We start from the raw sequence: 13,879 nt of genomic DNA, 5'->3' as shown, positions 1-13,879 counted from the left end.
TGTTTTCTGTATTTTGCTTTTACGTAATTTCTGCTCCGGTACCTGCAGAAGCAGTCAGAGTTTTTAATCTAAACAACAATCACTGTTATTGTAAGAGCCATGAAGATGAGCTTAGAATTCGATACATCTTCAAATTCTTGCGCCGAACAAAGTCCGCTTGACTTGTGGCTGATTCTGATCAGGTGGCATCGAAATACAGCCAGGTCGGCCGTTTTTGCTGGAGAGAATAGAACAGACCACAATGCCGGGAACTCCGCCACCACAAATTGGCGAATACTGTCGGAAGGGCTCTTCAGTGTCCAAGGAAGTCCTCGTGTGGTTCGGTCGAACTCACTAAACTAACATGAAAAACGTTTCCGTAACAAGCGCGATTTCGAAAAAGAAAAACTAACTGGACCAACGATTGCATTAACACTGTCCTTGTTTGAAATAGCTCAAAACCGTCAATTATAAAAGATACTAAAGAAGGATCATCCATAGGCTCTCGAAATTGACATTCCCATGCAACGTTTACCATTTAAAATGTCCCGCGGGACATGCCCCAACACCCTCCTCCCCCCCCCCCCCCCCCCCCCCCCCAAAACAAGGGTTTACCCAAAAGACGACACTAAGCAACACTTGTGGTTCCTTTTATTAACAGCAAAATTACTCGCTTAACAGGTCAACGCCATAACAATCTATGTACGAGCATCTAAAAGCCCTATGGCTACATTTGAACGACCAAGAGATAATGCCGAGGATATAGCTATAAAATGTAAGGCCGATTACAAAAGATTCAGTATCTTCTCAATTAAAGTCTATCGTTTCTTGTGCCAACAGGTGCAGACACGAGCACAGTTTAGCCTCGTTTTGAACGCGAGTCCAAGCGCATACATTTTTGTTACGCCTATTGGTTAAGCCAAGTGATTACCAAAAGGGTTGTTTTAGCGAGCGTCATTTCGAGGCTCTGGGGAATAAACTCATTCAAATCCTTGTATTTATTCCCCAGAGCCTCGAGATGATACTTTTTGTTTAGGACTGAATTTTAATATATCGAAAGTGGGCTATTCGACGTTCAAAACCATTTGAGGGTTTCACGCAAAATAAACAGCGAATAAATAGGAAAACAAATAGGATAATAACGAAAAAGAAAATTCGTTTAAAAATAAAAACATCTCGTGAAGAAGGTACACCATTTCTCTCCTTTTTTTCAATTTCGTTGTACAGTTCGAAACTGTTTGAAGCCGACAATGAGAATCGCCTCGCCTTTTCAGCAATTTAATCATCTCTTTAGGATTGATTTAATTAGGTGCAGTAGCGCTTAAAAACCCTAATTATTCCTAGTCTCTTCCAAATGTTGACCTTTATCACGTGACAAAGTTCTGGCTACGTGATTGGTCAATACCTTACAAGGAATTAATGTTACAATATGTGATTCGAACTTCACAAATCTAAATAAACAAATCAAATCAAATCAAAATCAAATCAAAACAAACAGCGAATAAATAGGAAAACAAATAGGATAATAACGAAAAAGAAAATTCGTTTAAAAATAAAAACATCTCGTGAAGAAGGTACACCATTTCTCTCCTTTTTTCAGATTTCGTTGTACAGTTCGAAACTGTTTGAAGCCGACAATGAGAATCGCCTCGCCTTTTCGGCAAGTTAATCATCTCTTTACGATTGATTTAATTAGGTGCAGTAGCGTTTAAAAATCCTCAATTATTCCTAGTCTCTTCCAAATGTTGACCTTTATCACGTGACAAAGTTCTGGCTACGTGATTGGTCAATACCTTACAAGGAATTAATGTTACAATATGTGATTCGAACTTCACAAATCTACAAAATTATGCTTATGCGCTTCCCTGACTTGTCGGCTCTATTGAATAACAACTGCTACGTCGCATTTCGTTAACGTCAAGTAATTTTCTTGTTTCTCAGGAAGGTCTCGCCGACACCGGTTGGCTTTCTCGTCATTATTGCCTTCGTTTTGTGATTAAAATTAGAATGATACTGGATCAACAATGATTTCTTTCCATTATTTAGGTAGAAACAAACTCTGTCAAAGATTAAGGGGAAATTTGTCTTTCTTAAAATATAAAATCACAATCACATCTCTGATTACATCTCGAAATAATAACGCCCATAAATTCTCAAAGAAATTCACACCCAAAAGCCTATATAAAGCATTTACTAATTCAAAGGTCACGTCAATATATTCTTCTACGTGGGAATATCAAGTTTCAGTTAAAGTGAAATTTAAGATATCACTATACGAACGAACTGATAGCTGCAGGGCAGTAAAAGCACACAGACAACCACAGCAACTCAACGTAATGTTGTTAAATCCAGGGGGAAGATGGTAAACTCTGAAAGGAAAGAACAATAACGACATGTGACACAGGTGCCTCCATTTCCTACGACGCTGACTCGGGGGATACTCGGAAAAAATCCGAGTGCTGCTTTGCGAGAGCCGAACCTTCGTCGAACGACTTTCGATTAGTTCGGGTGATCTACCACCGAACTACAGTAAACACCCGCATATAAGAACCTACAATTTAACACATAAGAATCAGGTTAGCCTAAAAAATGAAACAAGTTCTTATCTAAGAAATGACCTTGAAATTTCAGGCGACTGGAACAAATTTCACTTCAAACTGTACAGATTTTGTTCAAGACTTATTTTTCATAGTTATGAAAATATAAAGCCGGAATTCAAAAAAAGGTATCAGCGTCGTCATCAGAAGAAATCAGTCATACCATATCATAGAGTAGACATCTTTTGTGGAAATAAAAACTAATTCAAGAACCTAGATAGCCTGAAACTACCGTAACCACTACTTTCATATGAACCTATTTGGCCTAACTTGGAAAAATCTAGGTTCTCATCTGAGGGTGTTTACTGTATACGTGACTCCTAAGAGCTTGCTCATAAAAAAAGTTCCGGCTGAGAACGTAATCTTTTCGATTTTATCGATGACAGAATTTAAGCAGTAATAATGATACTACATAAATTTCGAATATAAATAAATATAAATAATAATAATACATAATATAATAATAATAATAATAATACATAATATAATAATAATTACGTAATATTAATATGATAATTAATATTAATTTATTGATTATAATTATAATAATAAATAATAATAATAATAACATTATTATTAATTATGTTATCTTACATTATAAATATATTTCGAATATATGTATTTATATTTTAGAATTTAAGCAGTCGAAATATCGTAATTCACATCGTGAATACCTTCACCAATGCCCGGGACTTGTGTTTTTTTCCCTTTTCAACGTGAAAGCCGTGGTTTTCGCTTATTGCACTCTCAAATGGTCTCAAACTTACGGAAGGTTAAGGTATTTTTTGCAGTAACAATTTCACAGCTCTTCCTCCGTTCCCTCACACCGAATTAAGGTGTCATGTCACCAGCTCATCGGCATGCAAAACGGAGTGTAATGGGTTTTCCTCCTCTTTCGAGAGAACTTCCGTTTAGCCTCGGATAACTGTAACGTGTTTCGTTTGCCTTATAGGTAACAATAAAGAACCTTGATTTCAGAACAATGGGACAACTGTAAAACGGAAATGTCTCTAAACAAATTTGATTGCAAATCAGTATTACTTCCTCCGCTTTCAAGTTATTCTTTAGTAGGACTGTACGTCACTTTTTTAAGAAGGACTGCGCATGTGCGGAGTTTGACTGCTGAAATTGAGAATGTTAGCATCGACAACCAGTGTGATTTCGAGTACGAGTTCTGGGATTTTGATTACTGCGCATCTGTACTGCGCAGTCCCGTGTGCTCAACTTGTCCCGGCCAGGGGGTCTGCGACGGCTTTACATCGATCAGTCGTAGCGGAAAGTACAAGTTTGTTACGTTTGCTTTTCGCCGTTTACTGTGAAGGGTCAGGCTTCCCGGCACTAGAAAACGTGAAAACCCCAGCAACTCAATCAAAACTGGCACCGAAATGTAAACTTCATCCCATAATAGTATTTTCTGCAGGCTGGAGCGTATTATACGCTTACCTAAATACGTAGAGCACGACTTCGAGAACGCGTGTAAGTTGCACTTGTTCTCTTACTCGCAATCGTTGCCCATGCTAGCATTCTCTAATATATCAAAAATGAGTGCGAGCGTTCAACAGGGGTTCCAAACACCGAGAAACAGATGAAAACACGACGCAGAAACAATGAAAGCACTCCGTCTTCGCCGCGGTGCTTTCATCTGTTTCTCGGTATTTGGAACCCCTGATTAAATACGAAGCAGTGGATTTTGATAAAGCTTCTCGAACGAGTGGCCGATTAGTGTCTCATTCATCATGGTGGACTTGGGTGAGAATCATTAATAAGATTAAAAAGAGCAGTTTGAAAGAGCCAATATCAAAAACACCATAATCTTTCTTTGCCCTCCCAAATTTTGCATAAGCATTGTTTTTTTTTAATTTTCTCTTTGGACTTATAGTGGTCCCAAGAGAAACTGAAAACAATGCTTATGCAAAATTTTGGAGGGACAAATAAAGAGTATTATGGTATTTTTGAATTGGCTTATCCACTACTTACTATTCTCCTGTTACTAACGGAGCGGGTTTGGTCTCCTCTGTAAAAAAAAAATTCTCTGAATAAGATAAAATGGCAAGGAAGAAGCCACGACTGGGGATCACATTGGTCTCCTCTTCAAACCAATCAAATCGTGACGTCAACTTGATCAAAGTTAGTCTTACATCACATGATCGCACATCAGCTGGCCTTCAACAGGGAACCGGAAGTTCAGCCTCTGCGATGCTGGGGCAATGCTCTACCAACTAAGCTATGAAGCCACAATGTTGGATCTAGTTTGTACGTATTGCGGGCCTACGAAATTGCCCATAATAGTCTCGGACAGTTTTTCTTGCCACGTGCTTTTAAAACCTGGAAAATTTTATGTGTGGAAGTTGTTTTGCAAATTTCTCTTGTGGGCCGGTTTATACCTCGGAATTCTCCTACTACGAGGTACCTATCCAGGAGCTCATCAAAAAGAGCCTCTATCTCCTATACCTGCCCTCGCAGTTAACCCCTTCCCGAGTAGATTTTGTTATAGAACGCCTCTCTTGAGAGATTCAGCACGCTCACTGTTGTAATCAATCTTCCAATCTCCCTTGGGAGATTCATCACGCCCTATATAGCAAAAGCCAATCAAAACAAAGCTATCTCAGCTTCAAGAGAAACATGATACTTGTCGCGGGAAAAACCTGTTCATAAAAGTAAATTTACTCCGGACGGGAAACGGTTGACTCAAAGAATTAGAGGAGATAGAGGCTCCTCTTAATGAGCTCCTGACCTATCGTATTTTGCATTTATCTGCTTTCATTTATTCCGAACTATTTCGTTCAGTAACATTTCAGTCATCGTTATTCTCGTTTTTGTTGTCGAACCGCGCGCTTTGTAATGTTTGTTTATCCTGCTTGTGTATCTCGTCAGTTGGAATAGACCATTTTACAGTTGTGTGCTTAGTTACCTGGCCTTTGAATGAAAGTGAGGGTGGGGTTGATCATGCTTTGATAGAAACCTCACAGCTTTTCTTATGTAAATTCCTACTTATTAGCATGAGAACAAAATCATTAACATAAGAAAAGCAGTGAGGTTTCTATCATAGCAAGGTTAACTCCAGCCTCACTTTCATTCAAAGGCCACGTAACTAAGCACACAACTGTAAAATGGTCTATTAAACCGCTATAAGCTAAACTGGAGCTTATAAACACAGTTGGGCCGGAGCAGGTCAATTTGTTGGATCATTTGTTCCCGTGTAAGGACTGACAGTGAATGATCTGTGTTCGAGGATCTCTTCTACCTTTCGTTTTATGTTTATAATCAGCACTTCAAAATATATACATTTCCTTCAGTAACGGTTTACATACCGCACATAGAGTGACTTCCGAATAACCTTGAAAAAGTGTTCGCACTTTGTTTCACGGACCAATGTTTTGCAAGATTAAAACAAAGCTTCTCCTTATTCACGCCAAGGAAACTCCTAATATGGGCAGTAAACAGTTTGATTGCCCAATCATATTACTGCATTTCAAATGACGTCAAAGCGAAACTTTCCAGAAAGTTCCATGGAGAGATGACGTTGTTTGCATCCGCGTTCGCTGAGCCAACGAAAAATACGTTCTGTTTTTACGTTTATTTTTCAAGGTCATATGAAAGTCGCTCTATCATATTCTTGGTTTTCACTCACGTGATCAACAGCCATGTTTTTTCAACGAAAACAAAAGAAACCGTTTGCATAATAATAATAGAGTTTAATTCGCGGAGGATTGGGTCAGGACACCAATTTGACCGCCCTTTATTTATTTGAGGACACAAACATGGCGGTCGTGAGGTCATGTGGTCTCGTGGAAGTTTAAAAATCTTTTTTCTGCGGTGAGATCGGACGTCAGCCTGTAAAGGCACCCTGGCAGTGGCTATTAGTGCATATTTGATCTCACTCACTCACCCAGCTAACCCACGCATGAAAGAAAATAGTTTCGTGGTAAAAGCACACCTGTTTGTTCCATAGGTTTTTCTTCGTCTCTCTTTTCTTCATCTTCTTTCTCTTCTTCCAATCTGGGTTCTTCCAATATAGCTTCGCTCCTTCGGTTACCTATCCAGCATAAATCACAAGATCAGTATCAGAAGAAGAAGAAGAAGAAAGAAGAAGAAGAAGAAGAAGAAGAAGAAGAAGAACAACAACAACAACAACAACAACAACAAATACATCAGAATCGGTTGATCTAATTTAAAAAAGCTTTTTCATAAGAATACATCCTTATCATAACATTTTCTTAAAAAAAAAATTACCTTGAACACACTAATCCTAAATATAACAAAAATATCAAGAATCCTAAATTCTTGCTAGTTCCTTCTCGACTAGAACCTAGAATTTACATAAGTAGAGAACTATCAAAATGACAAAAGGAAACTAAGAACTGTACTTATTACGAACAAAACCATAAATGAGTCAAAATCAATAAAATTCGGAGTCTATTTCTTAAATTGACCTTTTTAAAATCTCCAAAGAAATTCCCCTTCTTTGGTCGTGAATTCGGTTCCATAGTATAGCTGTGACACAAATATCATCTTCTTGGCAAAATTAGTCTTCGGTCTCGGTGTATTACATTTGTAAAACACAGTTTTTGCCTCAAGTTGTATTGGACTCGAGCAGCTGTCTGACGAACAATTCTTGAAGTGGAGTAACACCTTACTCCAAAATGGCCGCCATAGGCATTATTCGCGCGGCGGCCATATTGGCCATAGACAATAGATTTTGCACCCCGAGCCTCGAGTTGAAATGTTTGGGAACGAGTTTCAGTGGGGCAAAACAAAAATTTTCAATCCCTCGGGATTCAACATGGCCGCGGTATGATTAAGGCCCATTTTAGAGGGTTGTCCAATACTCCGACATAATGAGATTCATGGCATTTCACAATAGACATCACAAAGTGTCCCCCAACCTTAATCCTTAAAAAAATTGTAACAGTTTTGCGAGACTTAAAGAGCGGGACACTTTGTGACACTTCGTGATGTCTATTGTGACGTACCAGGAATCTCATTATGTAGGAGTATTGGACATGTATGCCATTTTAGTATTCGCTTGTTCGATTGAAAATTGCCCCCTTTGGCCTCTTTGAAGGGTAATTATTAAATTCTCAACCCCGGATAATGCAATTCTCGTGCTCTGATTGGTTCACTCAATCTCGGCTATCAGCTCATATACCTTAGTTTGACCATATATGGTAAATGATTGCGCTAAACGTTGCTAAGCTAAAATTTTTTACGCCAGAAATCGAAATTTCTCTTGGTATAAAGCAAACGAAAAACGTTTTTGGGGAAAGTTTGGATCAATTTCGAAGCTTAGAAGTACGCGAAAAGGTAAGAAATGTTTATGTGATGAGCCTGCGTCTGTCTGACCACCAGGTATTACACAACATCGCATCTTCATCAAGTTTTTTCGATTTTGCTAGGATTTTCTCCCTTTTTTCGCTCGTATTTCGTACTTCCAAACTTTTGGAGTTCAAAGAATTTAATAAAACAATTATTCCATTCGCGCTTGTTGGATATGCGACTGGTTATAGCCAACTCGGCGCTACGCGCCTCGTTGGCTATTTACCATCTCATATCCAACGCACGCTCATGGAATAATTGTTAAATATTCTTTTGAATTTCACGTTTAAAAGCGAGGCCAAAAGGGCCAATTTGCAATCAAAAACAAAGGAATACTAAAAAGGCGGCCATTTTGGAATAAGGGTGCATTATGAACAAACTATGACCCAAAACCACCAATACGAACAAACAGGAGCCCATGACTAGGAGCCTCCCAATGCATTACATCCTTGAGTCAACCTTTGCCCGTATCTTTCTATTTTTAGAACTAATCCTTCAGCAGGTGACTCACATTTACATCAGTTTATATCAATTTGCACAATTTGCATACATTGTTTTTGCTATTTTTGTCTTTGTTCCACAATAACTTTATTCTGATTGGCCATTCTAAACAGTGTGTGCAGAGCCGAAGAACTCGTGGCGTTCTAAGAATAGAAAGATACGAGCAAAGGTTGACTTGTAGGGCTTGTATAGGAGAGGCAAGCTCGTACTCATGCGCTCCTGGAATAAAGAATGGATAAAGAGCTTCAGCTGCTCAAGCAACTGTGGTGCCGTGTCGGTGTGGAAGTCAAACGCAGAAATGGGTTTATCAACTGGGTTGATATGGTAAACTGACGCCCGCAGAGAAATTTGAATGCCAACGCTTTCAGCGTTGGCCCTTAGTCAGAGCGAATTAAGGAAATAAAGGCTGCTGGCGTTTTAGACAATGAAATATGGAGATGCTATACCGCTATCAACAGCATAGTGCAATCTTTCGCTACAGAAAACGCTGTCAACGTTTTAATCAATCCGAGCCTGTCATGATATGTTTAGAGTTCCGGTGAGGCCAATCGGCGCGTTTATTTTCTAAGGATCTAAATTTAAGTCAGGTTTGGGAAAAAAAAACACCGTTGGAAATCTCTGCAACAATCTCTCTTGGAAGTCTCTCCCATAATCCAAACTTGAAATTTGTTACTGACCATCAAGGACCTTCGATGAGAAGCGTTTACTTGAAATTCGCTCGAACTCTGGGGGAGCACGGTTGATTTCCTGACTGTGGCGAGCCTGATGCTGAGTTCGGCCACTGCGGGGAATAAAACAATGGACATAAAGGACTGTTCACACTTGACAAGTTTAGAGCGGTTTTCAATTGAGTGTCGAAAGTAATTAGCGAATTGCTTTGGTTTGATTACTTCACTCAGCGATTGGTTCAGAGTTCTCGCGCCACTTTTTCAACCAATCAGAAGTGAAATCAAAACCAATCGTGGCTCGCGCGTGCACATTTTCCCCGCGCTTTGTGTCGGCTGCGTGTTATTACTTCGAGTTTTGATTGGTTAACTGGATTGTCTCCGTCCTTCTCGATTGGCCAAAGTAATTACTTTGGTTTTGGTTTTACGACACTCGATTGAAACTTGCTCTATCTCGGTGAACGAAATTAATAATTACTTTTAGATACGAAAGGTCATACATGTATATTCTACTCATTTTGCTGTTGCAAAATGAGCGCCCATAACTGCGACAGTCATTTCATTGAAGATTTAAAGTGCCACTATGATTAAAAAAATCACTTCCTTTTTTTCTTCAGATTTTTAAAACTTGAGCTTTGATTTTTATCCAAAGGCCGTTTACTTTGAGTGTAAGTTTTGGATTTTACGGTCCGCCATTAGGCACGTTTAAAACTGCCTGACTGGACCTCAGAGGGTTGGATCCAGGGCAAAGTGACGTCAAAGGTTCACTGGCTTAAAATTTCAGCGTATGAATGCAGCATATTACAAATGCAAAACGCAAGTTTTAAAATCTGAAAGCCCAAAACCGCCGTGCTGCATATTACTTCTGCGGCGCTGTACCCACGCATTGCATTCTTAAACAAGTGAGTCTTTGACGTCATTTTCTCCTCGATCCAACTCTCTCAACATCTTAAAGTTAGTAATGGCGAACCATTCAATAAGAAAATTCCAGTTATAATGAACAGGTGTCTTTTTGAAACCACAGCTTAAAACTTTGGTAGCTTAGTGTTTATTTAACATAGTTAGGAAATCCCAAAGAAAAATAAGAATTGATTTTTTGGTTAATAAGTATAGGAAATCGAATGAACTTACGCGCGCCTTTCGCGATTTATGGCCACTCGTGACCACGAGTATGCCCAGGACTAACAACTCATTGTTTGGTCTTCGCAGAAGTCTCTTTAGCTATCATAATTCTCAATCAACTTCAATGTCATCATCGCTCAGCACAATAAGGGAACTTTCTGGTGCTGCCTCCTCGACATCCGACAGCTTAACGTCAGCAAATGGGTCAGTCGCGCGAGAAGCTGTTAGGGCTTGCTGGATGGATGTCATGCAATCCTGTCCTTGGGGGTGGGCGCTTAATGGAATAAATACGGTAATCCATCGCTGTGTTGCCATAGCAACTCCGTATTGCACCCTATGACCTCTTTTGCACTCTATAACTCGTTTATGCATTCGTCATTGACCAATCAGAAACGCGATATTCTGTTGAGTTAGTATTATAAAAATTCTGAACTTTGAAGCGACAGGAGGTTTCTGATTCCAATCCACCCAGCGGCCTCACCTAATTTTCCGCTGGCATAGATGAATTCGAGATTATTATTTTTAATTTTGTAAATTTTGGAATTCAGTCATTCTATCATGGAGTAAATACAATCCACAACGTCTATATTGACCTTCATCTTAGATGTGTTTTCTTCAATTACAATGGGGCAAATTTTTGAAAAAAAAAAAAAAAAAAAAAAAAAGGAATGACTGACCTATATCGAAACTTTGACCCAAGTTTCATGAATCCGACTTCTTTTGGAGGTAAATCGGCCTGCGATAGTCTGAAAAACGAATGGTGCTCCACTCCAACTTTCCAAAGTCGCTTTGTAGCTCGCAGACTTCCCAACTTGAAACTCAGTGCCATTGCTCCATAACTATCATTCTATAAGGCCATTGAGTCGCATTAGAGAACACATTATAAGCTCAATAATGCACGCAAAATGTGGTAAAGAACATCAGCGACAACTCGGCTATCACCCCGTGTGCCGCTTTTTTGTTCTTACCACATTTTGATCATCTTTGATCTATTACTTAGGTCGTGTTCTATTGGGATCAACCGTTACAAGTGCAACCGGTTTCGGTTGAAGTGGTTGAGGTTCCCAATAGAACACTTTTCCAACCGTTTTCGGTTGAAACGCGGTAACTCCTAGGAATAGTTATTACCAGTCTTCTCAGCGTTGACAAGTTGAGGCCCGAAAGCAACACGGCAGGAGCCCGCGGCCGACTTTAAATGGCCCACGTAAACGACAGCGGTCGCTGCCAATGCTTTTTCAACCGTTTCAACCAAGTTTGATGCCGGTTGAAAAAGTTGATCAACCAAACCAACCGAAAATGGTTTTTTCCCAATAGAACACGAAAAAACCCAACCAACCCAACCAACTAAAAACGGTTGATCCCAATAGAACACGACCTTAACAGACGCACGGCAATGTGGAATCTATTCGCTAAATAATAGCCTGAGTGTAAATTAAAGGATAGCCTTACATTCACTCTTTGATTGCACCTGACGTTGGTCAAGGCGGGCATGTTAGTGGAAAGAACAATAGCGAAAACGTCTTTTGGGAATTTGACTCTAATATTATCCAAAACTTGGGCTAAAATATTCTATTGTTTTGGCACCACCATGGCCGTGTTATCACGTGAGTGCAATCAAAGAATGGTGTCGGCAAAATTAATATACTCGTAACAAGCAAAATAGAAAAGTGTGAGCTTTCATTGAGAACTAGCGATGTTCTGTCAAGGGAACAACGATGGAGTTTGATCGTCTGGAACTTCTGTTGGTGATTGACGTTTCGCGAGCCTAAGGGAAGTCATCTCTGTCTCTCTGAAGATGACTTCCGGGTAGCAAAAATCTCGATAGAGTTTAATCACTTTACTTTCCGGAGGCAAATCGAAGAAAGACTGCTGATGCACAGACCGCACGCGCCAGGTCTAAAATTCCCACGTGCCTTTAACATGCAAAGAATATGCTACAATGGGTACAAACATTAGGGAGGGGCCTGGTACACGCGTCGCACCGTTCTCAAGAAATTTTTAGACGACGCTCACTTACCTCGCTTGCAGGTCTGATGGTCAGAGTGAACTTCTTCTTTTTGAAAGCAATTTTAACAATCTTGGGCCTATTTAGAACAAGGTTACCACATCAAAAACCGTAATTTGAACTTTGTAGCACTATGTTATCTACTTTCGAGAACTGAATAGCCATTAACGCCTGGTTTACATTGGATCATAAGCATAAGCATAAACATCAGCCTAAGTATAAGATAACGAAATCGTTTCCAGTTTCTTATGCTTATGTCACGTTAATAATTGTGTATGCAGGGTGAAACATAAACGGAAGCGTAAGACCGAGGTGGCCGCCTTTTTTGTTAAGCCAGTGGATATTGAAGTTAATAGTGCCTAAGATGGCGTCCGAAGGTACTGTTTTTTACCAGAAACTTGCCGTGGTTGGAGAAATTCTTCTTCGTCGGCTTATGCTTATGTCGCAGCGCAAACCAGGCTTTAAAACGGAGGCACAGTTGTTCATATCCCTAATAAACTTACCCTGGAGTCTCCAAACGTTTTTTGAGGACAAATCAAATCACGGTAATTTAACGACGGTTCGTGCGCGAAAAACCTTAAATAACAATGACCACAACCAGGTTTTCTGAGCCCGCGAGACTTAGCACCCCCAGCAAACCATTGTTTTAACGAAAACCGCTGGTCAGCAACCTGGTTCTGGTCTTTGCTGTCTAAGGTCTTCCTCGTGCGCGGACTTGAAGGGAAACTTCAATATAGGTCTTACAAAACGTGGACCCCAAACTTGACCCCACCCACTGGAGGAAAGAAAGAAAACCATAGTTTGAGGATACGAGCACGTACTTCCTGAGATGGTTTTAAGAAGCGCTTAGTGCTATGATTCATGTGACTGAAACTATATACTTTCTCCTAGAGTAGATTCCCAATCGTAAGTAAGTGCGATCTTTGTTCGATTTAAAAGGTAAGTTGTGGTGAAAATAACTACGCATGGTTTCTGAGGAAACGATGCAACGTAAAATTGTCCCCTGGGAGGACAGGTGGTTACTAGTAAAATTCGAAACCCAGAAAGATTGAAGGAACTAAAAGGGAATAGGTGGATTAACATTGGCATTGAGCATATTGATCATTTTCGAGTTCACTTCAACTTCTTTTTCCCAGAAAGTTGAAGGGCGAAGTGCTGTGGTTATTAGTTCTACTTTTCGTGTGACTTAAAGGGGCTAGGTCACGCAATTTTAGGCAATTTCAGCACTGATCGAATGGTCATAGAATTAACTAAAAGATCAAAATAACTGTTCAAAACTATAGAAGAACTCTAACAAAACACAGGGAGGCCAAGAAGGGACATGGATGGACAAAACTGGAGAGGATTGAAATGGACTGAATTTGGGTAAATTTGACAAACGTCGGCCCACCTTTTTTCAAATTTAAATCAGTCTATATCAAAATGTCATTTACACAGCTGGAAAATCATTGTCAGTTGTTATGTGGCCGTGATTTTGCAAATGAAAGACTCTTGCTCTGCCAATTTGACGTTTAGAGCTCATAATTTACAAAATTAAACGAATATACCTAAAATAGCGTGACCTAGCCCCTTTAATACCTAAATCATGCACTACGCACGCCCTTGTCAGCATGATCCATAACTGGCACGTCAGCTCTGATGGGAACTCGGCCGCGATTAGAGCGGTTTTATTTGATTTCCGTAAGGCGTTCGAT

At 39.8% G+C, this 13,879-nt stretch overlaps 1 protein-coding gene across 2 annotated transcripts in view; it reads right to left on the bottom strand.

Annotated features, from left to right (window-relative positions):
• Positions 1-613: 613 nt before the first annotated feature.
• LOC138031214 (band 4.1-like protein 3) overlaps positions 614-13,879 on the bottom strand; it is a 31,469-nt gene continuing 18,203 nt past the window's right edge. Inside the window, exons 11-17 of one of the 2 annotated variants that reach the window (XR_011128207.1) lie at positions 12,198-12,264; positions 10,858-11,027; positions 9,071-9,174; positions 6,514-6,612; positions 4,554-4,590; positions 1,602-2,348; positions 614-1,213 (exon numbers count right to left, since the gene is read on the bottom strand). Coding sequence is in view for 1 of the 2 variants with exons in the window: in XM_068878888.1 (XP_068734989.1) it covers position 2,348; positions 4,554-4,590; positions 6,514-6,612; positions 9,071-9,174; positions 10,858-11,027; positions 12,198-12,264 (478 nt within the window). In the remaining variant the exon portion in view is untranslated. Of the gene's footprint in view, positions 2,349-4,553; positions 4,591-6,513; positions 6,613-9,070; positions 9,175-10,857; positions 11,028-12,197; positions 12,265-13,879 lie in introns of both variants that reach the window. The other variant, XM_068878888.1, reaches the window with a different exon arrangement.

The sequence above is a fragment of the Montipora capricornis genome, chromosome 14, assembly GCF_036669925.1.
Source record: "Montipora capricornis isolate CH-2021 chromosome 14, ASM3666992v2, whole genome shotgun sequence".
NCBI lineage: Eukaryota > Metazoa > Cnidaria > Anthozoa > Scleractinia > Acroporidae > Montipora > Montipora capricornis.
The sequence above is the reverse complement of the archived record's forward strand: the minus strand, read 5'-3'. Positions and strand labels throughout refer to the sequence as shown.